This window comes from Folsomia candida, unplaced genomic scaffold (genome assembly GCF_002217175.1).
Source record: "Folsomia candida strain VU population unplaced genomic scaffold, ASM221717v1 Fcan01_Sc012, whole genome shotgun sequence".
In the NCBI taxonomy this organism is placed as follows: Eukaryota; Metazoa; Arthropoda; class Collembola; order Entomobryomorpha; family Isotomidae; genus Folsomia; species Folsomia candida.
The window spans coordinates 1,704,555-1,721,770 of NW_019091204.1; the positions used below are offsets into that span (position 1 = coordinate 1,704,555).

At 37.4% G+C, this 17,216-nt stretch overlaps 3 protein-coding genes across 3 annotated transcripts; 1 reads left to right on the forward strand and 2 right to left on the reverse strand.

Annotated features, from left to right (window-relative positions):
• Positions 1-1,007: 1,007 nt before the first annotated feature.
• On the forward strand, positions 1,008-4,857 carry LOC110855263 (retinol dehydrogenase 12). The gene is made up of 3 exons (XM_022103678.2): positions 1,008-2,455; positions 3,295-3,891; positions 4,477-4,857. Exons 1-3 carry the CDS (start codon positions 2,165-2,167, stop codon positions 4,642-4,644), a joined length of 1,056 nt encoding a protein of 351 aa, XP_021959370.1. The 5' UTR covers positions 1,008-2,164; the 3' UTR covers positions 4,645-4,857.
• Positions 4,858-5,175: 318 nt separating this feature from the next.
• LOC110855264 (chromobox protein homolog 5) lies at positions 5,176-7,207 on the reverse strand. Its single transcript, XM_022103679.2, has 4 exons — positions 7,053-7,207; positions 6,536-6,760; positions 6,053-6,337; positions 5,176-5,391 (listed from the first exon to the last, which is right to left on the reverse strand). Exons 2-4 carry the CDS (start codon positions 6,742-6,744, stop codon positions 5,283-5,285), a joined length of 603 nt encoding a protein of 200 aa, XP_021959371.1. The 5' UTR covers positions 6,745-6,760; positions 7,053-7,207; the 3' UTR covers positions 5,176-5,282.
• A 481-nt stretch (positions 7,208-7,688) lies between these two features.
• On the reverse strand, positions 7,689-15,219 carry LOC110855436. Its single transcript, XM_022103847.2, has 7 exons — positions 14,793-15,219; positions 14,052-14,358; positions 13,164-13,629; positions 12,317-12,706; positions 11,391-11,698; positions 8,103-8,570; positions 7,689-7,921 (listed from the first exon to the last, which is right to left on the reverse strand). The coding sequence occupies exons 1-7, from the start codon at positions 15,108-15,110 to the stop codon at positions 7,845-7,847; spliced, it is 2,334 nt and encodes a 777-aa protein (XP_021959539.2). The 5' UTR covers positions 15,111-15,219; the 3' UTR covers positions 7,689-7,844.
• Positions 15,220-17,216: the final 1,997 nt, after the last annotated feature.

Below are 17,216 nucleotides of genomic sequence, written 5' to 3' on the forward strand. Positions count from 1 at the left end.
TTTTTGAATTCATGGACTACTTTTCAATGAAAAGTTTTCAAGTTAAAAAACTTGTGAATCAAATATTAAATTTGATTAAATTTAAATTTTGAATTTAATTTAAATTTTAATTTTTCACCTGCTACAACTTGTTCCTCCATAAATAAACTGAAAAACTTGAGAATGACAATTTCTAAAAGGTGTAAATTTATGAACAAATATTTCAAAAATTTTGGCAATCATTAATTTTACCCTTAATTTAAGGGACACATTAATTTTTTCATGCATCACTGTCACATCAATTTACCGTATTGTATACATACGGAAAATTTATGTTACTACCCGAATACGGGTAGTAAAAATCGGGAGAAATGACCCTTTTTTTACGGGTAAACCCTGTTTTCCCGGTCGGGCCGTATCTCTCTCTTGGTATGTGCATACATACATTCATATGTCTGTGCTCCCTGCGAGCGGGGATGCCTGGGGAGAAAGTCGGAGAAAGTCAGTCAGACTGCTTGGCTCCCAGGATTCATTTTACACTGGAAACTTGTATCTTTAAGCTTTCATCGATCTCTTAAATTCTCTTCTGCATGCTCCATTTCACACAAATGTGATTCTAACCGTGTCCCTTACACACACATAGAAATATAAGTCTTCTTCTTCCTCCTCCTTTCTCATTGATTTCTTCGTGTCCTTCAGGCCAAGAAAGACCCTCCATTTTTGCGAGTCTTGTCCCACCTTGAACAAAAATCAGCAAAAATAAAATTTGAAATCCTTACAAAAATTGTATTTTAATTTTTAAAGGCGGACTTGTTTTGCGTTCAAATCAAATCACACAATTTACATAGACCGCATTCTCAGTACATTGTAGGATCTGCATATGTTCATACATATGCAAATGTGTAAGGGTATGTAAAATTTACATAACATGATCTGCTCTGCAACACATGTGCCAAATTATGTATGCATGTTGACTGCATGGCTCTCATCCGTTTTGCGAAAATACGAAACTATGTATTTATCTACATAATCACATCCGTCCTGGAATGGAAACAAAATCAATACTTATCCGTGGTCTTTATCCATGTGTGTCTAGCACACATGTTGACCGATTAAAAAAATATTTTCGATTTTATAATTACACCATCATCTTACCGATAGCTTACGATTAATACATATTTACATACATTTGAATATGTATATATATATGCATAAATACATACATACATAAGTGCATTAATTGGTTTATCTACTTGTACTTATATGTACAAATGTATAGCCCACGCATTTCATGGCAGTGCACTGTACACGTGTGTAATACAATGTAGTTGACCACCGCTTTTTGTGTGCAAAATTAACACTAAGCTCAGTTCTTACTTCAATATCCTTGTTGAGCGATTCACACATCATCTCCAAATCCTGTCCTGCATTGCGGTTTGACACAGTGCCAATTAATTTTAGCAGAGAAGATGTGTCCGAACGACAGTATGCAAAGTAAGGATGAGTCATGGCGCATATGTACAAATGATGTGATATTTAATATGCTCATGCATGCATATACATACGAACAAACCCATTCAGTACATTACATGCATGGATACATCGTATAACACTCATTTACTTACATATGTGCAAGGCCAAACCTATTTAACTTAGGAATGGTCACTGGGATAAAAACTCATGAAAAAAATACACCGTTAAAAATCTGGTAGAGTCACATTGATACTCCGTACTGGTATTGATTTGGTAATAATTTCCTACCGGACTGGTGGTAAATTGTTCCTGAGTGGTCGATTTTTCATTGCCACAAGATTACTGAACGGTAATTCCCGTTAATACCAGTGCCGGTAGAGTCACATGCGTACTCCGACCGGTAATGGACCATTACTAATGGTTTAATACCAGTTTTCTAAGAGTGTACTTATGTATGTACCTATCATCATGCATACATATGTAACATCGTGATTGCTAAAAAACTCATGGTCAGAACACAGCTGAACTTAATAAAAAATGTATGCACATACATTTATCTGCAAAACTGACCCACTTGATGTCCCACAATTCAATTCTGTTGTATTCGCTGGGCAGAAATGTTGTAGTTTTTATTAAATGAAATATTTTACTTGTTGTGGTCAACGGAACTATAGCATTTTTTAATAAATAAATATAACTACGTGCCAAAAAAATGTTGTCTTGGTTGTGGTCAACCCTGATTTACTTGATCCTTCTCCCCGCCCTGGTTCTTTTCGGGGTCAGAGTGTTAATTAAAAAACGGAGGGGAAAGCTTGATCTCACGAATGAGGTCGATATCCAGGGAAAAACCGTGATCGTGACGGGAGCCTCGGACGGCGTGGGGAAAGCGACCGCGGAGGAGTTTGCGCTTCGTGGCGCGCGAGTTATCATGGCGTGCAGGAATTTGCAAAAGGCGGAAAAATGTGTGCAAGAAATTCGGCAGAGGACTTCAAATGGAGAATTGGTAGGTGAATATTTTTGACAAAAATAGAGGAGGAAAATTAATAGGGGTACGAATAAATATGTTAGCTGCGGACAGGGTATGCTATCCCGGGTTTTCCAGTTTTGCGGATTTTGGTGGGTTTCGGTGTAGCAAATATGTATGAGCCAGTACCCACGGGTAGTTGGGGTTTTCAAATTTAAGAAAGTATAATAACAGGGAATATCCAACAATTTTACAAATTAATCATTTAGTTATTCAAATTGGATAAATAAACAGGTTTGTTGCTAAATTACTGGAAAAGCAGATTTTTTCACAACTTAATTCATGCAGTACTGACTCAATTTGCCCCCATTACCCCGAATACCCCTACAACCCAGGTAAAACCCATGGGTTTGGGTTTTCAATAGCAAAACTCTAGAGTTTTCCTTATACATAGATACTGGCTGCAGAGACATGAATATTGCTCCCTCCCCCAAAAACAAGTCCGCAAAATCGTACATTTCCTATGTTAATTTTCATGTATTTCAAATTGAAATTTTCAATCCATATACTTATGTACATGCTAATCCTAAGTTTCATAGATTTTGAAAGGTTTTCATCATGAGTACCCCGATAAGTTTTTTAAAAATCTTTGTACACCTATTCAAATCACGGCATTAAGTGTGTTGATTTATGTATGAACTAAATTGTCATGCGTACTCCCAGCACATTTATTAATTCTTTAAATCCAAGAATTTGCTGTTTAGAATTTTTTGCAAACCTAAATACTTAAATCATGCCAACAAATTTGTACGATTTGAGAACCCCCAATAAGCAAATTTTTATTATTAACTAGACAATCATCTTATCTGTAATCCTAGATCGTTATGGAATTAGACCTCTCAAAATTATCCTCCGTGCGAAAATTTGCGTCCGAATTTCTCCTAAAATACGGTGGCGCCTCGAACCCCGCCGGGCTTTCTATTCTCGTCAACAATGCCGGGATCTTTAACCCGTACGGGGTCAGGAAAGTGACCGAAGACGGATTCGAGGAAACCTTCGGGGTCAACCACCTCGCCCACTTCCTCCTCACGAACCTCCTCCTCCCCGAGATTGAAAAAGCCGGCTCCACTACGTCCAACCCGGGCCGGATCGTCACCCTCTCGTCACTCGCTCACGCCTCCGGCCAACTCAACTTTGACGACTTAATGTTTCACAAAACACCCTTCGTCGACTTCAGACTGTTTTCAAAATTTTATGCAAACTCAAAATTGGCAAATAATCTGTTCAATTTGGAGCTAGCGAAGAGATTGAGGGCAAAAAAGGTTAACGTAAATTCCTACGCGTTATGTCCTGGAACTGTGGTGACGAATATTTTGACCGAGTTCCGTAACGAAATGCCACGTGACCTTTACTGGCTCGTGTTCCACGTGGTGGGCCTGCTTTTTATCACCCTGTCGGGCAAGACCGCTAAAGAGGTTAGTGGTCATTTTTGTTTTTCAGCTACAGAACTGACTCTTCGTTCAAAAAAATTAAGACGAAAAAAATTTGAGAGGTTAACTGGCAGCGTGTGTTTATGTACAACAAAGTCCACTTACTTAGAAAAATGTGTCTTAATTTTTTAAATGGAACAGGAAGAGCATTTTTGCACAGAAATAATGGGGGTATTCATTACGAGTTGGCATGTTCGTATCGCAATGAAATTTTGAAAAAAATTTCGAACTAAGTAAATACAGATGCATACTTGCAGATGCACAACGTCGCAAATTAATTTTTAAGCAACCATTTTTTGCGAACTTAATTTTTTGCTAATTAAATGCTGTGAGCTCGTGATGAATATCCTTAAATAAAAATGAGTAAAATTTACTCAATGTTGGGTAAGAAAGAGGATGACACAACCAAAAGGTAAAATTTGTCCAAAGCTGTGTAAAATTTACCAAACCTTGAGTAAATTTTACTCATTTATATTTACAGTGTAATATTTATATAAATCAGTTCCAGCGTTTTTTTTTGGGGTTCTGCAGGGGCGATATGTAAATAAATATGTAAATTTCTGTTCACAGGGCGCAGAGACGACGATGTACTGCTCTCTGAGCAAGTATTTGACCCACCACAGTGGCGAAATGTATAGAAATTGCGAATTTTGGGATTACAGCAAGCGACCCAAGTTGAGCGAGGAGGATGCAGCCAGACTTTGGGAGATTAGTGAAAAGTTGGTCAAACTGAAGTAAACAATTCAAATGAATTAAATAATGTCAGAATTTTCACGACTTTTGGAAAAGGTTTAAACCCAAAAGTTGAATTTCAGTATTGCGTGCGTGCATAATTACAATTACAAATCCTAATTATTTCTTCTGTACGTATACTTAATCTGAACGATTTCAAATTTGCAACTTTACAATTAATAATTAAGGACAAATTAAAAAAAATATGCAAAAAAATAACGATTACTTCTCGACTGCATTAAACCAGCAGGTACAACTTTATTCAAAATTGTCAGTCACGTGGTCCATTTGAAATACATACATGTTCATTTGCATATCAGATCATCAAATTCAACAATTTATATAAATATCCATCAATACAAAAAGATCAACAAATACATCTACGAGCAATATCAAAAAATGAAAAAAAAATAAAATAAATTTCCCCCAAAAAAGAAAATCCGACATTTTTCTTATAAACGTCGAAATAAATTTTAAAGTAGTAAATAAAGCTGGTGCACTAAAATAAATAAAGTGGGCTATCTATAAATCACAAAGTTATTTCAAGAAATTTATTTCTTTAACATTGTAAAGAATAGAAAATATGGAATAAATAAAAAAATTCAGCAGATACATAAAATAATAAGGGAAACAAATTCTAAAATTTATGGTCCGCTGTTCTCCGCATCCTCCTTCGCCATTCCTGCAGCCTCAAACGCAGCAATCAATTCAGGGCGATTCAACTTCCTCCCAAATTCCCAAGTGTTGTGTTCCCTACGACATTAAAAAACAATTTAATTAAGGGGGCCGTTCATAAATTATGGAACGCAAAACATCGCGATTTTCTAGACCGCCGCCCCCTTCTCGCGTTACATAATTTAAAAACTCGTTTAATTCTCACCCACTGAATTTAATACAAAATAAACAATGAGGGTATTCATGAGTTACGACGGTTACAAGATTTTGTACTATTTCATCATCAAAAGTCACGTTGCCAATAATGCTATGGTGCCAAGTGCAAAGCTCCGATTTTGTTTTGGAATTATCAAGTTCGAGTTAATACATAAAAGGCAATAAATTCATTTAGGCAGTTTCTGTGAAAATTTTGGTCAAGATGTTCAAAATTTTCCATGTCAAAGTTGAACGAATGATCGGTTTTTACCAAAACAAAGCTCAAATTTGCCAATTTTCTTCCTCCGCCTGGTAAATTCTGACAATTTGTTCAACTTTGACCTAACTAAAATATTTTGACCATCGGACAAACTGCTTCCAGAAATATTGACTTGAACTTGAAAATTTTGACTAAATCGGAGAGTTACACTTCACACCATCGCATTATAAGTAACGTCACTAAGCTGGTTTTCCCTATGTTTATAAAACTAAACGAAGAAATAACGAATATCATCAATAATAAGTGTATATTTAGTTTACTCACTCCCCATAATCCTTCCATTTGCAAAGATACTCGGCCTTTCCCCGGGAGTCGATGCGCTTATCGAGAATAGTTTCTAAAACATACTGCTCCCGTTCTTCGGGAGAGTCATCGTCGCTGCTGTTACTGCTGCTGCTGTTGTCCGTCGCCTCCTCCACGTCCGAGTCCCCCTCAGCTTCGTCGCTGGCCTCTTCGAATGCCTCTTTCTTGGCCTCCAATTCAGCTTCAAAGGCTTCAATCAGCTCAATGCAGTCAAGATCCTCGTCCAATTCCCAAGTGTTGTCCTCCCTACAACATTAAATAATTAAATGGTAAATTAATTAATTAATTTGATTCTTATTGTCGGAATCTTATTAAAATAAGTTAAAGATTTGGTAAGATTTTGTCAGAAAAAATGCGTTACCAAGGTTACGACGCTTGTTTTTCTTGGTAAACTACATATTGATTTTACGAAGAAATAATGAATACCCCGAATTAATAACTTACTCTCCATGATCTCTCCACTGGACATAATATTCCGTACTGCCGCGGGGGACGGCGCGTTTATCTACAATCTTTTCAACAACGCAATTCTTGTCGTCACGTGGTCGCTTCATCGGTGCTTTTTGCCCTTCCTCGCTGCGCTTTGCCTCCAAGGTTTCATCCGCGCTTTCCTTCGCCAAGGCAGATTTCTCATTGGATGGTTCACCAGCCATTTTAAAATCTTCTTACCTATTTAATTAATAAAACGAATAATTAAATAAAAATACGATTCGATTCAAAAATAAATTCTGCCGAGAAATCAATTTGCAACTAGATAATTAATTACTCAAATCTCCAATCCATCCTCACCATTAGAGCAAAATTATCCCCCTAATTATACTTTTGATTTCAATTCAACAATCAACCTCGTAATTAATTTAGCAATTAAAACCTATTCTTTCCATCAAACTTTGAACTCATCGAGGAATGAATAATGAATGGAAAATTGCTTAAAATTCCTCTCCGGCTTGGAGTTACTTACGTTCTTAGTTGATGATTGGAAGAAGAGCCAGATGAACAGTAATTTCCGACGAGAAAAATTAACTTTAAATTTCAAAGTTAACCGACAAGCAAAGTCTGATGCTGCAGGCAGGCTGAGGCAGGAGAACGTTTTCTTGAGTGACGAAATTTCAGGCGGGTGGACGAGAAGAAAGGAAAATGGGACGAGATACTTGACACGCTGCCACGCTTCCGCTTAACCCACGTCTATTGCTACCCCTCTAAACTCGCTACCGTGCCAACCGTGTGAATCTTTTCACCCCAAAAAACACACCGGGAATTCAAATCATCGTCTCATCTTTAATCCAATGAAAATGACTTTTTCATTCCAGCATTTAAAAAGATTCAATTTAATAGGATTATTAACCTAATTAAATTAATTACAAATAATTACTTGGTTTTTCTCCACTAATTAGTCAAGCATGAACACTCATTACGCAAAATTATGTAGCAAACGGAGGAAAATTTTCGCCGAAAATGCAAAAACCAAAACTTTTCAATTTGAAAATTTCAAAATAAAATAAATCATGGATGACTTTATTAAATTAGCAGGTACAAATTTTATTCAAAATTGTCAAGACACGTGCTCCATTCCATTTTAAGTACATATTCATTTGCATATCAAATTTAATCATCGAATTCAACAATTTATGTAAATATCTATCAATAAAAAAAAACACCAAAAAAGATCAACAGAAATCTAAGAAATATCAAAAAATGTCATACAAAAAAAGTCATACAAAACTGGTACATATTTCGTTTCATCATCAATTAATTAATCGGTGGTCTCTTCCTCGTTGAAGAATTCAATCCCAAATTTTTTCAAGTCTTCTGGAAGCGAAGGATGATCCCCTGCATTAAAAAATACATTACACTCTTAAAAAAATGTCACATAAAAATTTAAAATTTCACAAGAATTTTCAAAAATACGAATCACTCTTAAAAATAGTGTTACCATTTTGAAAACTAAATGCGCTCTGAATTCTAACATCAAAATTTTGAAATTCTACTCAATTTTCAAAAATTCCCTCACCTTTCCTCACATGCTCCAAACTTCCTCCATATCGCCGACAATATTTCCTTACTTCTTCCACCCATTTTTGCAAGACGACCTTTTTCTTGCCCATTTTCATACAGCAGACGAGCAGGACTTCGGCATGTGCCCGGTACAAGAAGTTGGTCGGGATGTTCTGCACGACCCGGTAGATTTTCTCCATGATGGCGAAACACTCCTCGTATCTGCGCAGCCCGAGGAGCACGATGGCCGCGATAGTGAAAATTCCCCCGTCCACGAGCGCCAAGTTCAAGTCGGGCGTCGCGCCGCGGAGACGGTCGAGTTCGGCGATGCTTTCCAAGTCGCCGGCGAGACGGGTGGGATGAAACGGATAGAATTTCCTGACCGGGTCGTACGCCAGGCTGGCGAGGAGTTTCTGCCTTTTCGCGATAACGGTGGGGCTTTCGGATCGGTCCAGTTCGCAGAGACGGCAGTTGCACGTGAAACCTGGAGGGGGATAAAAGTTGGATATTTTTAATTAGTTTTTATGTAGAAGACTATTTTTTTCCGCCTGGGACCCCCTTTTGGACTCTATTTTTTAATTTGAATGAAACCTCGAAAATCGTGTTCAGCATAATTGAATTAGTGGGTTTAGACCAATTTTGGGTCTCAAAAAATTTTCATTTGGCGCAAATGGACGATAGCAAGTCAGTAAAGGGGGTTGACATCTCCCTGTTTTCTGAGATAACCACTGGACCGATTTGGTCAAACTGGGGCTTAAAATGATCACACATACTTCCTCTTGGGTGAACCGGGAGATGGTACTGATCCGTGACCTTTATGACCTTGATTTTGACCTTTTTCGAATTTGTTGCAAATCACCTTAAAATCATATATAATTATGAATACCAGCCTCAAACAATTTGTTTGATGCAAATTATATCTAAATATGACCTTTGTAATGCGAACAGCAGCATGTCGAAGGTAAACAAAAAGTTTTTATGCATGAATATCACAATACTTGTGCACAGCATCATAACTTGAGCTTAGTGTGACGAAATGTTGCTGCGCTATGTATTTTACTTTTTTTATAAGAAAACTGAACACCTCAAACGAACATTCGATGGTTTTAAAGATTTTTCAATATTTTAAAAAATTGCCGGGAAAAGGATCAGTGTAACGGTTCTTTTTGTATTCATACCAAGACTGTGAAGAAAACATCTTCTAAGCTACTAATAAGCGAATATCGTCAAAAGGATTATGCTGGTGCGAAAGCGCATGTTTATGTGCTGCTTAATTTTAAAACCGTCGAAACGACGCCCAATGCACACTTTCGAACCTTGCTCCGAAACTTCTAGACTAATCCTGCTCCAATACTCACTATTTCTTTATCCAGCTCAATGATGTAAATCGGACTTACAATATCAATATCACTGTTCTAACTACGGTTGGTTGAATTTCGTAGCACACACGAATTGTTATTATTTGTTTGTGAAACCGCGCCAGAGGACATATTCAATATGAATTTCAAATATTTGTATAAACTACAATGGTGCGCTTTTGACCAAACTTTATGACTCTCATATCATTGACTCCAGAGAAGAAATCAGTCCGGCTTTTTGCTGATCGATAGTAAAACCCGAGCCCGACTAAAATAAAGCCCGCCCAGGCCCGACCCGATTCATAGGATCAAAAGCTCGGCCCGCCCAAACCCTACCCAAGTAAAGCCTGGCCATAACAAATCGTGTGTGCTACGAAATTCAACCAACCGTAGTTAGAACAGTGATATTGATATTGTAAGTCCGATTTACATCATTGAGCTGGATAAAGCAATAGTGAGTATTGGAGCAGGATTAGTCTAGAAGTTTCGGAGCAAGGTTCGAAAGTGTGCATTGGGCGTCGTTTCGACGGTTTTAAAATTAAGCAGCACATAAACATGCGCTTTCGCACCAGCATAATCCTTTTGACGATATTCGCTTATTAGTAGCTTAGAAGATGTTTTCTTCACAGTCTTGGTATGAATACAAAAAGAACCGTTACACTGATCCTTTTCCCGGCAATTTTTTAAAATATTGAAAAATCTTTAAAACCATCGAATGTTCGTTTGAGGTGTTCAGTTTTCTTATAAAAAAAGTAAAATACATAGCGCGGCAACAGTTCGTCACACTAAGCTCAAGTTATGATGCTGTGCACAAGTATTGTGATATTCATGCATAAAAACTTCAAGTTTTTGTTTACCTTCGACATGCTGCTGTTCGCATTACAAAGGTCATATTTAGATATAATTTGCATCAAACAAATTGTTTGAGGCTGGTATTCATAATTATATATGATTTTAAGGTGATTTGCAACAAATTCGAAAAAGGTCAAAATCAAGGTCATAAAGGTCACGGATCAGTACCATCTCCCGGTTCACCCAAGAGGAAGTATGTGTGATCATTTTAAGCCCCAGTTTGACCAAATCGGTCCAGTGGTTATCTCAGAAAACAGGGAGATGTCAACCCCCTTTACTGACTTGCTATCGTCCATTTGCGCCAAATGAAAATTTTTTGAGACCCAAAATTGGTCTAAACCCACTAATTCAATTATGCTGAACACGATTTTCGAGGTTTCATTCAAATTAAAAAATAGAGTCCAAAAGGGGGTCCCAGGCGGAAAAAAATAGTCAGAAAGGTATCAGTTAAATTTATAAAGGGTGTGGCAAAAGTCTGTCCTAATTTTTCCGTAATATTTTTGAAAGCTGGTGACTCGAAAATGATTATGGTTAGCAGCGAAACCAATTTTCTCTAGGGCATACTTTGCAAATTTTGAACGAATTGCTTTTTGCACTCTTAAAATGGCAGAAATATTGATAAAATTTATACATTTAGGAATTAAAATATGGAACGAAGTATTTAAATGTCCACAACACGGAAATAAATGTTGAAAGAATCACTGGAAACATTGTAAATTATCAAATTCTGTAAACTTGCAAAATGTTTCCAAATTTTCCAAATACTTCGGAACGAAAATTAGCTTATAAGTTTTTGTAATCTTACTCAGATTCTAATGTTTTCAAATTCTAAGTTGTTAAAAAAGTTTGCAAAATTTTTCAAAAACCTACGGTTTTTACAAAGGTATCAATAACTTCGTGTGTTGCCTCATTGTTAAAATCTTTCCATTAAAAAACACTACTCTTCCAAAGACTAGCTGAAATCGATATTTAAGAAAACCTGGAAACATAAAGATTAAAAAACAAACATAACTCCATTTTTAAGGAATGCACAAAAATTCTACAAATCTCACACCACGTGTGGTCGTCAAACCTTAAATTCACCCAAAACCTACCGGATAACTCAAAATTCCTCTCCTTCGTCAAGGAAAGCATCGGGTCGACATAGCTCGTCAGAATTTCCTCCCCTTTCTTCACCGCTTTGAACGTCGTGACCATCATGACGAGTCCAGAATCGTGGTGGACACACGTCACGTTGGCGTCAATACAGCTGTTGTTAATTTTCGAGGAGCCGACCCAAACCCCACACGAGATGAAAGTGTCGTCCTTCTCGTCAAAGCAACGAGTTCCGGTGAAGTTAAACTTGCAAATTTGGTGGATTCGGGCCATGTCAACTTTGGTCGGTGTTTTTGATTCGTCATACCTGTTCAGAAAGAATATTTCTTCATTCAAACATCATTCAATTTGAAAATTGGAAAAAATTATTCGTACATTCTTCACTAATATGAAATGAAGAAATATTTATTCAGTATTCATTCATTCAAAAATCTCGACAAAATTATTCACTCATAATTCACTTCTTTAAAAATTGAAAACAAATATTCATCTATTATTTGTTTTCCATCAAACTCGCCTTATAGACGGATTTCTCAAGATACCCCAGGTATCAACCATACCGTGAAAAATGAACAAAATTATTCATTCATTCTTCACTTCATGAATTACTGAATATGAAATGAATCGTGGGTGCGAAAAACCCTGCAAACGCGCGAACGCGTTCGCCGGGACAGACGGGGGGCAGGACCTTTTTCCATAAGGCCCATGTTAAAATTTCCGGGATTTTATTCCCCCGTTTGCCGGGATGAAACAGGAAATCGCACCCACGAAATGAATAAATATTTATGGAATCTTCATGCATCCACACATGCATGAAGATTATTATGAAGATTATTATTATTATTCACTCCTTATTAGTCCTTATTCACGAATTTAGTGAATAATTCATTCATTCTCTATTAAATGAATGAATGTGAACACTTACTTTAGGTCAGGTCCGGCCCACAAGGTGTACAGGTCACGGGCGAGGTCGGGATCAAGCCAGATTTTGTTTGTGATAACGCCGACGAGATACTCATGGCAGGTACAGTTGAAGGAAAATTCGGTTTTTCTTGCCGAATCGACGTAAAGCCCGGCGAAGGGTTTGCACACCATGAGAAGCGTGTCAGGCTCGAGGTCCTCCGTGGCGAAGAGTCCTTGGTTCGAAATGGGGCTCGGGCCGAGTTGAATTGGTCCCCGAAATTCGGAAATGAGATCCACCATCCCCACTGGGAGGGGGGTTTGAGCTTCGTTCGAGTTCCTTGGTCGCGGAGATCGTAAAGCGAGCAGGATTTCTTTGCTGGGTGTAGGTTTTTGCAGTTCGGAGATGAGTAATCTTGACAAATTTGGAACAATTAAAATATTTAAATCATACTTAACTTATAAATAATTATTGAGGGAATTCATCGACAACTCGTAAAATTCATGCGTTTTGCAAAAGAATTTTACAATTTTTTTACAAAATAAAGACACGCCCTTGATCTTGTAGTTTACAAAATTTAAGGATTGTACAAAGTTATCAAAGAACTGTGTGAATTTTCTCATTGTTTTAAATAATCAACATATGCAAGTTACTTAAATTTGAAAGTGAGTTAAAGTGCCGACAATTTAAATCTTGAAATCATGCTCGACTACAAATATATGCAAATATAGAAGCTTAAATTTGCAACAAACAATGTTAAATGGTTACCAATTCAAATATCGAAATCATACTTAAACTGTTAAACCTTAAACAATTAAAATAGTTCTTTCACAAATACTCAAATTTTCTCTCCACATTTTTTTCAACTCACCCCAACTTGACAATATCTTTACTCGCAGCCTCTTGAAATTTGACGAGCTTATCATCCAGAAATTCGCCACCTTCGGAATACCGTCCAAGTCCGATGAGAGCCTTGGCGTGACGATAGATCGCCTTCACGTGGCCTTCATTAATCGCCAAAACTTTCTCCGTGCAGATTAGAGCAGCATTGAAACATTCCAATTTGATCAGTGCGGCCGCCTTGTTGGTCAAAATGTCGACCAAAAGTGTGGTCCTCGCCGCATCTTGGTCCCCTTCCCCCTCAGGTAAGTATTCCAGGCCAACGTTGTAAAATCGAATCGCGTCCGTCGCCCTGTTCTCGATGAAGGCCTTGTTTCCCACGTTCTTCAATCTGGTCGCGATCTCAAGGTCGGTTTGATTAAGGGGGAATTCCCAAAATGGTGGAGATTTTAACAAGGCTCGTGATTCCTGGGGGAGATCTGACTTCCATTTAACATCTGTAACGACACAAAAAACAAATTGTAGATTAATCATGTAGTTAATTAATTAGGAATTGTAATTGTATTTAATGAATTGAGTAAACTATTTAATTTAACTAATAATCTTGTTAAATAAAACAAGAAGCAATTCACACAGGCTTTGATAGCATTAAAATCCGTAAATTTCATAAACTTACAAAGTTTTGCAAAAATTTACAAATTTTTCCCAGAAAGTTTGGCTTAGAAATTTGCTCAGATCAAGGGTAGTAATTTTGTAAAAGTTTGCGAAATCATTTTACTAAACTTGCGTATTTTATGAGTTAATGACTGCATGAATTGCCTCAAAATAAATTTCCTAAGTAAAGTAATAAATTTGCAAACTGTGCAAAAAGTTTTCGCAAAATCTAGAAGTTATCCAATCCAATTAATTAAATATTTACCTGGAAATAGTGCCGCCATCCTTTTCGGACTGAGAATTTCCACATCCGCCGGATTCTCCGCGATCACCCCGTACACGAGGGTGGCGAGTAAGGCCTTTTTAAAAACGGGATTCTTCACGATCAGCACCGTCCCCAGGGGGAGGACCCCTTCAAAATCGTGTTTCCCCATTTTCGCCTCCATCGAATAATTGAAGAGGGCCAGGCGTACGGCCATCTCTCCTTCGACATCCTCCACAGCTGTGTCCACTCCGACCATCTTGCTCGACGGGGTGATCGTTCGACAAAGTAGAAACTTTCCGGTCATGACCTTCGTAAAAAACGGGTCAAAATTAGAATAACATAAAATCCAGTACATATTTTGAGCCCTGTTTTGTTTCAAAAACTTTCGATTTCCAGGGGTACGAAAAACGTCGACAATACAAAAATTTACAAGTTTCTTGAATAAATTAACTTGTTATCGATGTTGAAATACTGTATTTTTCAATAGTCGCGAAAACAGTTCTTTTTTGGACCCAAAATACATTGTTTTTGACAAATAAAGTATTTCTACAGCGATAAAAAGTAAATTTCTTCATAAAACCTATGGTTTCAAGTGGTTTTTGAATTCTTCTCAAGATTCTCGAGTTTTTATAGCCCCCCTGGAAATCTAAACCCTTCAAAATACTGCATTTCCACAAAACTAAACAAATCCCAATTAAATTTTAATACAAATTTCCCCTCAAGTTTCAAAAAACTGCTCACCTTTCCCACATTCTTCACCAGAGTTTCGAGCCCCACATAATTTTCCATCTTCAATTCGACCTCCATCCCCTCGTCGTAGGGGGAATGGTTCTCCGGACATGGGATAAGCAGAATGTCCAGCGATTTGATGTGGGGCGAGAGTCGGATGAACTTTACGGGGTCGATGACCTCACGATGAACTCGATTCATGACGGAGATGACCTTTTCCCTCGTGGAGTGGTCACGGATCAAGTTTTCTTCAAAGATTTGCAGCTTCTTGGCCTTGATCTTCCCCAATTTACGAGGGAGCTGAGGAGGGGACATTCTTTTAGGACCCATGGTTAGTTTTTTGAGGGGTATTATTTCCAGTGGGGGGAAGTATGGGGAAGGTGGAGGAAATATTTCTTTGATGTTGCTGCTCGCTCGTCAACTGCTCGACTGAAGGATGATTTGGACGAATGAGTTTGACGTTCCCTCCTTCACTTTTTCTCTTTTTGTCCCTTTTTGCCTCGTATAAAAATAATCTGAACTTGTTATTTTATGAAAAAGTCCATGAAATTATGTGATTTAACAAGTTTCAAAATCCTGAGTGCTTATTTTTCAAACACAACTGGCAATGATTTGCTCTACAAGTTTGCTTTCCAGTCTAGAATTTTAAAATAGAGCCGAGAAATGATTAAAAGCTTGCTGATTTTTGCGAGAAGTTTTCGAATCCTACGTTAAGCAACGGGCAGTGCAATAATCAGGGCCCGTTTAGGGGTCAGGCAACCTAGGCAACTGCCTAGGGCGCCAAATCCTAAAGGGCGCCATGAGGCGCCCAGCTGTACACTAGATAAAAACGACATTTGCGAAAATTGATAAATGATTTTCTTATATTCGTAAAGATAGAATGGTCAGTAGAAAACTTATAAAAAATGTTGTGAAACGGTCTGAGGACTATTTGATAAACTTGACAAACAAGTATTGTCGTCTACAGGCAAGCTCCTAAATTTGGTAGAAGCAAATTGTTGAAAACTCCAAATTATTCCCAGAATTTGAGGCGCCGCGCGCTCAAAGGTAATTGTGTATACGAAGGCGCACAAAGAATTCTTGCAGTCAAAAACAGGTTAATTTATATTAACCAAACTGGTCCAAATTTAAAAACTGTAAAAGCAGTTTTAAAAGTTCACAGATATGCTTCTCGTATCCCCAAAACAATTCGCAACACACATAATTATTAACTCATCGAGTTCTTACTTGGCCCGTGAAGGGGATAAGAAGGCCGGACAGTTGAGGGCGCTAAGGCGCCGCTGAAAATATGAGCGTGAGGTGCGAATTTTAAACTGCTTTCCGGGCAAAACCTTGATTTCTCATAAACGTAAACTTTTCGAACCTTAGCGTAAGTTCAAAAATGCGAAAATATGATGCTATGAACAGGCTCCAAAATTTGGGAGGGCAACCAGAACAATTGCACAGGGCTCCAAAATCTGATGGCGCCTCGAATTTTTCAGCCAAGTGAAAATTTTTCAAAACGCTGTAAACTATCCAGTTTTATTCCGATTTCAAAAAAACATGTTTGCTGATAATGTCATTGAGTATTTGTAATATACAAAACCCAACTTTTACAAAACTTTTGATTTTTAAAAGACTTTTTATTTAAGGTTTTTTTATTTTAAAATTTTGCAACTATCTAGCATGAAGTTTGAATAATGTTTGGAAACGTATTTTTTAACTGCTAGAAAATAATTATTTTCATTTTTGAAATCAGGTAATAATTTAATGGTTATAGCGTTTAAAAAAATAGATTTTTATTTAAACATCATTCTAGACAGACCTTAAAACTCTCAGACGACCTGAACTAACAAAAATAATGACTAACGCAGAAAATATTTTAGATGTCCATAGTTCTGACTCAAATTTGGTATTTGTCAAAAATTTGAGGTTCAATCAGTACTGAACCGAACTGTACCCGAACCGTACATTGTTGCGTAATGGGTAAAAGTTAGAGTAAGGTGCGGCGGGATTAAAACAAATAGGTATAAGGAATCATTCATATTTCCGTGCAAGGCTCATGTTCGGGGCCTTGGAGGGGCGCCAAGCTTAAAAATGTTGATCTTATGCTAATTTCAAATCTCCATGACTTTTGCCGTTTCCCTATGATTTTAAACATCTTGGACTTCAAACGCCAACAAAATTCGAAATTTTAAGAAAATTCCAAAATTAGACTGTTATGTTAAAGACGGTTTCCGTTTTTCACAGAATGGAAACCTGGCTATTTCAATACTTAAAAAATTTCAATTTTCGCATGGATAGTAAAATAATCTGCATTTGTCCAGAAAACCTTACTGATCTAAATTTCTCTTGCAAAAATGCTCGCCAGGAAGGCATTCCAAGTATTTATGCATCAGATTGGCGCCATCGCGACCATGCCCCAGCAAACATCTAGGTAGGATCGGGTGCGGTATA

Coding starts and splice junctions, on each gene's coding strand:
- LOC110855263 (XM_022103678.2), top strand. CDS start 2,165: ATGTTGTCTTGGTTGTGGTCAACCCTGATTTACTTGATCCTTCTCCCC. Junction 2,456..3,294: donor GGACTTCAAATGGAGAATTG/GTAGGTGAATAT, acceptor CTGTAATCCTAG/ATCGTTATGGAATTAGACCT. Junction 3,892..4,476: donor CGGGCAAGACCGCTAAAGAG/GTTAGTGGTCAT, acceptor TTCTGTTCACAG/GGCGCAGAGACGACGATGTA.
- LOC110855264 (XM_022103679.2), bottom strand. CDS start 6,744: ATGGCTGGTGAACCATCCAATGAGAAATCTGCCTTGGCGAAGGAAAGC. Junction 6,338..6,535: donor CAGTGGAGAGATCATGGAGA/GTAAGTTATTAA, acceptor TTAATGTTGTAG/GGAGGACAACACTTGGGAAT. Junction 5,392..6,052: donor AAATGGAAGGATTATGGGGA/GTGAGTAAACTA, acceptor TTAATGTCGTAG/GGAACACAACACTTGGGAAT.
- LOC110855436 (XM_022103847.2), bottom strand. CDS start 15,110: ATGGGTCCTAAAAGAATGTCCCCTCCTCAGCTCCCTCGTAAATTGGGG. Junction 11,699..12,316: donor TGGGCCGGACCTGACCTAAA/GTAAGTGTTCAC, acceptor CTTTCTGAACAG/GTATGACGAATCAAAAACAC. Junction 8,571..11,390: donor GAGGAATTTTGAGTTATCCG/GTAGGTTTTGGG, acceptor ATCCCCCTCCAG/GTTTCACGTGCAACTGCCGT.